At 41.2% G+C, this 8,485-nt stretch overlaps 1 protein-coding gene and 1 long non-coding RNA gene across 2 annotated transcripts in view; one reads left to right on the top strand and one right to left on the bottom strand.

The window, feature by feature from the left end:
• Positions 1 to 8,485, bottom strand: part of ints4 (integrator complex subunit 4) — a 21,620-nt gene that overhangs the window by 3,552 nt on the left and 9,583 nt on the right. The window contains exons 7-17 of the mRNA XM_023397160.2: positions 6,729 to 6,779; positions 6,275 to 6,363; positions 5,748 to 5,868; positions 4,641 to 4,712; positions 4,340 to 4,514; positions 3,645 to 3,850; positions 3,379 to 3,521; positions 2,522 to 2,637; positions 1,678 to 1,811; positions 699 to 865; positions 101 to 194 (exon numbers count right to left, since the gene is read on the bottom strand). Coding sequence (XP_023252928.1) covers positions 101 to 194; positions 699 to 865; positions 1,678 to 1,811; positions 2,522 to 2,637; positions 3,379 to 3,521; positions 3,645 to 3,850; positions 4,340 to 4,514; positions 4,641 to 4,712; positions 5,748 to 5,868; positions 6,275 to 6,363; positions 6,729 to 6,779 — 1,368 coding nt within the window. The remainder of the gene's footprint in view (positions 1 to 100; positions 195 to 698; positions 866 to 1,677; positions 1,812 to 2,521; positions 2,638 to 3,378; positions 3,522 to 3,644; positions 3,851 to 4,339; positions 4,515 to 4,640; positions 4,713 to 5,747; positions 5,869 to 6,274; positions 6,364 to 6,728; positions 6,780 to 8,485) is intronic.
• LOC147817204 (uncharacterized) lies at positions 808 to 3,040 on the top strand. The gene is made up of 2 exons (XR_015436557.1): positions 808 to 890; positions 2,500 to 3,040. It is a non-coding gene; the product is annotated as an uncharacterized LOC147817204 (long non-coding RNA).

Below are 8,485 nucleotides of genomic sequence, written 5' to 3'. Positions count from 1 at the left end.
ACACACACACACACACACACACACTTGCTGTTTGAAGCATTTTTGTCTTGAAAGTAACATCAGCCTTCACATATTAAAACACAGACACACACGCTCCTACCTTGATGAGCAGCAGCTGGCAGCGCAGGTATGTGGCACAGAAATCAGCAGCTCCAGCGAGCTCTGTCTGCAGTTCCCCGAGCCGCTGCAGGTCTCTGGCAGACACACAGAAGACCAGGACAGAAAACCTCAAACTCCAAGAAATTTTTAAAATCATTAAAAAAAAAACCTCAGGCACTGTAAATTTTTAAGCTCCTTAAAAAGTAACAATAACATTCACTACAGTCAAATTTCGATGATTCTGCAGGATACAAAGGTTATGTGCTGGGTTTTGCCACAGGATGCCACTATCACAAAAACATTAACACTGATAGCCAGGACCTCCGGAAGGTGAAGACCATCACTACTGAAACAGTACAAACATGACCAGACCCCGGTTTGTAGATGATGTTATTTGCAAACTTTGTTCATTATTAGTGTTTTGATTTTTAAAAATACAAAAGCTTCTGAGACGTTTCTGGAGCTCCCACATAAAACATGTGAATAAAGTGACAATTACTACCCAGGTGAAAAGTGTAGGAAAAAGCAGGGCTTTGTGTGTGTGTGTGTGTGTGTGTGTGTGTGTGTGTGTGTGTGTGTGTGTGTGTGCGTGTGTATACCGTATAGTGAAATCCAGCAGGTCCTGAGCTCCAGGTGCTTCCAGGTTCTGGATGGTGCTGACCCTGTTTAAACTCTGTTGAAGGAAAAGCTGAGCTGATTCCACAGAACCTGAACCAGAACCCGAATCCACCGAGTCCAGACCATACACCTGCTTCCTGCCCGGCAACTAAAAGATAGGAGGACAGTTACAGGTGAGACAGTGAGTGCACTCCCAAACAGCAGGAACCTGGTTCCAGTTTTGGCCCCATAAATTTCCTGCTCCTTAAGTAGGACTTTCTGAAGACCCAAGAACAACTGGGTTTGAGTTTGCAGCGCTGAACAATTCTGACTGACTAAACACAAGCCAAGAGAGAACTACAACTCGTGTACAGCATCATTCAGACTATTATGACTTGGGATGGTAATTTACTAAATGTTATTGATGTTTGAACAGTATTGTGGCTAACTTTACTTTCTGGCTATATATAAAAAAGCAACAATTTCAATAATCGACTAATCTTCATTTTTCAGGCAGAAATGTTGAATGTTTTCTGTTGGTCTGACGACACAGTAATCTGAAGGCGTCACCTTGTATTTTAGAAAACTGGGATTGGTACTTGGAACGTGGCACTGGAACCTTCTGTATGAAACTTTGCCTTTAAAGGGTTAGGGTTAGACATCGTAAACTAGAATGGCCCTGAGTAGATCCAGACATTATTTCTTGAGAAACTGATGAAAATGTCTCAAGATGTTTAGGAAAGTGACAAAAAATTCCCAGACCCACCCTTTTAACTGCGTCAGCACTAAAATGGCTTCTTCCCTGGCCCAACATTCATCCCTGCACCAAGTTTGGTGCAAATTGGTTCAGTACTTTTTGTAAACATAACATCCTTGCCCACGGTTATGAACAGGCGATAAAACCTTCCTGTCAGTGTCAATATTGACATGAACTGCAGGAATATGACCTTATTCTGAATACTGCAGTGTGTCAGTTCTCACTCTTAGTGGTGGTACAAGGTGTGACAGACTGTCCCTGAGGTAGACGTAGTGTCTGAAGGTGTGGTCGGAGAACAGCGACGGCATGGTGGGGCACGACTTGGCAGCGTTGAACACCAACACCAGCACCGCGATGTCTGAGATCAACAACCAGAGTCAAGAAAGAAAAAACGGTTCAAAGTTCTTCTGAGACACTGTAATAAACATAAACACAGTGTCTGTGGTGAAGCTGCACTGTTCATTCAGCTTTAATATTCAGAACGTAGCAACATGTATAAACAGGAGTGATCTGTTTTCTATAGAAAAGGAAGAAATTTCAATATTGGGGAAAACTTCATTGTCACCTTGTATTGTTTGTCGGCTGTAAACCTCGTCATGGTTTAGTTTAATTCATTTTCTGCATATTGATCTTTCCTGGCAGTGGTTTAATATTTTTAGAAACGTTTTATGTCTGTACAGCAACAGTATTAGAAATAATCTGTTAATGATAAAATGAGACAAACACTGCGTAGACATTCAGCATTTAAAGTTTGTCTCGGCTGCTACATCTGAAGAAACTGACAACTTTTAATGCTGACCTGCCAAACTACTGACCGATTACAACAGTGCCAGTCTTGGTTGTACTGCCAGTCCTTGGCTGGTGCCTAACTGAAGCTCAACATGGCTATAAACCGCTGCCTGTTATTAACAACTGGTTTACAATAAAAATGTGGAATTAGAAAAAGAAAAACAACAAATTTTAATGTATCAAGGTTGATGTGGAGACTGCTTCAAAATCAGGTTGATATGGCTTGTTTGCATCTATGTGTGTGTGTGTTTTAAGAGTTTTCAGGTGTGTGAAGGATACAGGCTGGATCGTCCATGTCAGGCTCTGGTGTGTCAAAATACGGGTGTGTGCTCAGCAGTTCAGAAACCAGCGGCAACACCAGTGTTGGGTGGCGGGAACCCATGAACATCAGACACCTGAGAGGAAATAAAAAACACAATCAATCATCAACAGTTTCACAGTTTCTATCCAGTGAAAACTGCTTCTGTCACCTTTCATCCAGCTTTTGATGGGAGTAATGATGGGCCATTTACTTACTGAGCTGTTCAATATGATTTGGAATTTCTGAAAGAGTGTTAATGATAAACCAAGTGTTCCTTCATAGCTGACCAGTGACATCTCTGCAGTCACATGAAAACAAGAACTAAGAGGAGCAGGGTCAGGGTCAGTTTTTTCATGTAGTTTGGATCATGTAATCCTTCACCTGGAGCTATAGCTTTAAAAGCTAAAGGGGCATTACAAAGTGTTTGTATAACAGCAGAAATACGTTTATATTGTTCCTTTGCTTTCTGAATCTTTAATAAGAACAATACCACCAGATTCAGGGCTCTATTGTTCTAATTCTTACTGTTGTTGTTGCTCTGATGGGGTTGAAAATCACAGTCACTTTCATGAGTATTGTATCATATTTCCACGACAATACACTGAAGTCCAGAAAGGCAATTCTTTTTTTATCCGGTTATCTTGAGATAATGGAGCTTTGATGTAATATTGTTGTAAATATATTTAATGTAAGTTGCTTAAGGTGCCCCAGGGTGCAGCACAGATTTGAGAACCACTGACTTGAACCCTAGTCCCAATCCTGAACTTGCCTCCTGAACAAGGAACAGCCACACGCACGCACACACGCACGTACACACACAAACACACAGTCTTACTTCCAGACAGAGTTGCGGTCAGTGGGATACTTGTTGAGGTTCTTCAGCAGCTCCAGCAGAGCCAGCTGGATACACTCTTTAGTGGAGACGTTGGTGTAACAAAGTAATTCATGGAGAGCTTCTCTGATGTCACGAGACGAGTCCTGGAGACCGACAGCGGCTTAATCAATGTGGGCATATATCAGGCTTAAAGAAAGTTGTTGTGTAACAAACTAGAGAATACTTCACAGACAGTTTGACCTGAGTGAGTGTATTTGTGCGTATACCTCCAACACAGCCAGCACAGTGTCCAGCTGGTCCTCCCTGAGAGTTATATGGGTAGAGATTTCTCTCAGCACGTGAATGGACTGCAGCCTCACTTCCTCAATCTCGTCATTGAACATGTCGACCAGGAAGTCCAGACACTTTTCGGCAAAGCTCGGAGATGACCGAGCTAGCTGGCACAACGCCTCCACCGCCGCGATACGGACCTCTGAAAATATATTAGAGACCAGTGGGAAAAGCACTGCAGTCAGAGAACATTAAATATGTAGAGCAATACAGTAAATCCAATGAGTACGAGATAGAGAGGAGGGCGAGTGAAGAGAGGAGTTGGACAGAAATAACAGTCTCTGACTTTCTTATAAGTTACATTTTAATTTGAAATTATTCATATTTGCTGACACTAAAACCTTGGAGAAAATCATGGCAACATATTATGTGGTAAAAAGCCAAAATCACTTTGTCACTGGGTGGCCTCTTTTTGGAGACATAAAAAAAGGTCAAATAAGATAAAGATAAGTTTTGATGCAACAAATACATATTATCTCCTACTTAACTGATTATAAATCAACAAAATCATAAACATATATGAAGATGACACATCAGTAACGTCCTATGGCTGTGTGAGCTGAACATCACAACCCTTTGGGCTCTCTCATTTACTGAAAAACAAAGATATGCAGGATCATGTTTTCCGTACCAAACATCTCGTCCTCCAGTCCGTGAACGAAGGCACCGCAGGCACCTGAGGCGATGAGGTTGACGGTGTTGGTGTCCAGTTTCTCCTTGGGGGCGTCATCGGCCCACTTCCTGCCAGAGGAGAACTCTCCGGAGGCAAAGAGCTCCTTGGCCCGTTCATGGGCTGTACGCTTCCTCTGGACGCAGAAAAGAAGAGGAGGGAGAAGCAGTGAGTGGAGGTGTGCTGATTAACATTTTAAGAGTTTCTTATTTTGCGCAGAGATTTCCTATTAAAAAAAATAAATAAATCAACAAGTACTCACCCTGAGATCTGACATCAGCTTCTTATCCAAAGTTTGCTCCAGAAAGTGAGGACTGACCTGCAGCATTGAACCCTGACACACACACACAAAAAAAAAAAAAAAAGTTTCACTATAGATATTGTTGTGTTTGTGTTGCAATCTAAACTCCTTTTCAAATACAGAATGTGCAACATTACTGGCTTTTTGTCATAGAGATATAAGTGTCTATAATGTAAATGTTTGTTATGGCTTTATTCAGGCTTGATAGAGCTGCTGCAGAAAGAGCCATGATGCTCATGTGACATTGGTGAGTTGAAAGGTTTAATGACCTGAAGAAAGAAAAGTGTTACATGCCAAATCAGAGATGGATTCAAAAATGTATTTTGCTGTTAAAAGCCTTTTCGATGACCAGTGAGAGTGTATAATATCTACATACATCATCATTTATTGGAGAGATAATTCTACCATCTCCTTTATAATGCCAACAGCGCACAAACAAATAATGATAAGATGTTCAGTAAAGACTCGCACTGATTCCTATTGCTTACATGCTGCACAGTATGTAAAGCATTTTGTTGGATATTTATTCATCTGTGCAGCTGAAAAGTTTGAAAATGAAAAGGAGGGAGAGAGCTTGTCTGATAATTACTGTGGTTATACAAGGGTGAGTCATTTTACTATCTATTTTGCCCTGCACCAAAAGGGAAGTGATGTCAGAAAAATCCCTTCAGATTAATTTGTAGTATAAATTAAAATCAATATTTTTGTATAAAAGGGGATGATAATTGTGAACAGCATTCAGAGACGTGTGCGTTGTTGGAACTGCTATAGAAATGTTACTACACCCAACATAGATTGCTGTAGTGACCCTCATGTCAAAGTGACTCAAGAGCTTATTTTACAGTGGCCCTGAGAGCTCAACACACTGCACTTTAAAAATACACATGACAAAAAACAGACAAAACATAAAACAACTTCAGAAAACATCTTCATCAGTTTGACAACACATGTGCTGCAAATACTCACAACACAACGCAAGTTAGCTAACTCTGTCTATCAGGCCTAGATTGAAAAAAGTAATTATGGGGATGGAAATAACTGTATGACTACAGTGTGTGTTGGTCTCACCAGTGTTTTGGCAGCCTGTACCCGAACCATCCAGGAGCCATCACTGACCATGTGACTGATCTTCCCAAACGCATCATCAACCAGTCGGATCTCTTCATTAGATGATGGGATGGGCACGATGCTGATTGGACCAGAGAGGACAGTGAACTGCAAGTCAGGCAAGGCCACAGCAAAAAACTGTTGTAGCCAGTCAGAAAATGGCTGCTTGGAAATTTAAAATGTAAAGTGTCACTTGTTATTGGTAACCTTCAGCATTCACGTAACTAGTTAACCAAATCAAAATATCAGCAAGCAACATAGCAAATATTATCAAGGCAATAAGCTGTAGCATCACAGGGAGCACAATTTAATGTAAAACAAAGTTTTCAGTGTCTGACTGAAGAACACTTGGGCAGAAACAAGTGTTACAGATATGAGCGGTTAGTACTCAGTTCCCTGCTGTCCCTGTTGTTACAATGCTGAGAGAGTGCAGCTAAATCTACACCTACACCCACAGTAAGTCACTCTGAATGTCACGGTCTTCTCACCTTTCCGGGTACAGCTGGCTGAGCACCCAAACCATCTGCACCGCCGCAGAGCGGACCTGCTCATAATCATCTGACAGCAACCTGCAGGCCTGCAAACACATTTCCAACAGTTCACTTGAATCTGCCAATTACATGTATAATTCTCAAATATGTTCACACACACACACAAACAGATACAGTAATTACACATTTACACTAGTCATACATCCACTGTAGCTGTGATTGTCTGCTAATTCTATCCTTATTCTTCCCTTATAATGAACAGTAATCCACACCTTCCTCATGGCAGACACTTGTTATTATGATTTTTTTTATTATTATTCAGCCACAGATCTGTCTTGTAGATCTGTCTTGTAATAGCACTGGCACAGGAATACATAATGATAATACAAATGGAACTATATCCAACATGTTACCTGAACACACAGGTCTAAACATTAAACAGTGCTGTTACCTGGTCATAAATGATCTGATGAATCTTCATTCCTCTCTCATGCAGCTGCAGCTGGAGAACAACCAACACACACAATGAGCTGAGTTATACACAAAGAATCCAGTGTTTCCCATACACTGATTTATCTGAGGCAGCCCACCACTGCATCAACACTGACCAGCACATATAGAGTTGCTTTTTTTTGTTGTTGTTGTTTTTTTAAAAACAATTTCAAATGGGTTCTGCCGTTGGCCAATCACAGTATGTCATCAACCCTCACTGACTCCAGTGAAGTGGATAAGGGTTGTTACTTGTTTGACAGGACCTGAAGTAATGGAGCTGTGTATATTGTTTAGTTATTTGTCACAAAATACTCGGTATTTAAAACATTTGCAGTGGAGCATTGTATCAGATGGTTTATTTAATAATTATTTTAAGAAAACCACACTGTAGTGGCCGTTTGTCCACAAAGAGCAACAAAAAGTTTCTAATCAAACTTTAAATCATAAAAAACTCAAAAGGCCACTTTTGCACCGTGGGTTGTGGTGTACACAGATGGGAGAAAGCATGAAGTCCTGTCTCTTATACACATCTTAGTGGCCGTTTGTCCACAAAAGCAACGAAAAATTTCTAATCAAACTTTAAATCATAAAAAACTCAAAAGGCCACTTTTGCACCGTGGGTTGTGGTGTACACGGATGGGAGAAAGCATGAAGTCCAAACGACTTTCAATTTTCAACAAAAAACGTGATTTATTTAATCGGATAACAAGCAAACACAGAACAAAGAAAAATTCCTGTGCCTCTCCCGCTCCGGTAAAAAACCATTTGCCCACCCAGGTGCATGCTGGTCCCTACCGTGCACTTACCTATATAACCTACGGTGCCTCCCTACCGTGCCCAAATGAAACAAACAAATAACAACAAAACACCCAACTACAAAAATGATAAACTAACAGAATACTAACAGTAATATAATCATAATGAAATCAAAATAGAATAATGAAATCTAAACAATAAACTAAATAACACCGAATAGCTCCCACACTCCGGCCCCTAATTGTGCATTAAATCACAATTACTTTAATTTCTCAAAGGAGCTATTCAGTCAATCCTAACCTATAACTAAACAGTCTATCCCATTAGCTTCAGTTCACTCTCTTCTTTGTGATGAACCTGAAACAAAACAAAAAAAGAGAGAAAGACAGAAAGAGAGAGAGAGAAAAAGAGGGTCCATGGTGTCACACTCCTGCCTCCAGCAGCAGGCAGAGCTTTGTCACCGGCCTCTCCAGAATGCTGGTTCTTGTTCGAAGGCGCACAGAGCGCACCAGGCCCTTTGCATCTGCTCTCACATCCAAAATTTTCCCCATTAGCCAAGATCCTCTTGGGGCTGTGGCATCTGCAATGAGGACGATGTCTCCAGGAGTAAGACTTCTTCTTGGTCTTGTCCACTTCTGTCTCTCTTGCATCATTGGTAGGTATTCCGAAATCCATCTCTGAGCTCTGCCATGTATTGTGTTTGTCTCCACCTTTTCCTGATGTACAGGTCACTGTGATCAAACAGTCCTGGTGGCATGACTGGCTTGCCCTTTAACGTCAGAATGTGATTAGGTGTGAGCGCCTCCAGGTCATCTGGGTCATCAGAGACTTTTGTGATTGGTCTATCATTCAATATGGCCTCAGCCTCACAGAAAACAGTATGAAGCCCTTCATCGTCCAGAATTTGCTGTTTGAGAACTGAAGTGAGAACACTCTTCACTGAACGTATCAAGCGCTCCC

The sequence above is a fragment of the Seriola lalandi genome, unplaced genomic scaffold, assembly GCF_002814215.2.
Source record: "Seriola lalandi dorsalis isolate HSWRI2012SDOR001 ecotype SW California unplaced genomic scaffold, Sedor1 jcf7180002054998, whole genome shotgun sequence".
NCBI classification, from domain to species: Eukaryota; Metazoa; Chordata; class Actinopteri; order Carangiformes; family Carangidae; genus Seriola; species Seriola lalandi.
The sequence above is the reverse complement of the archived record's forward strand: the minus strand, read 5'-3'. Positions and strand labels throughout refer to the sequence as shown.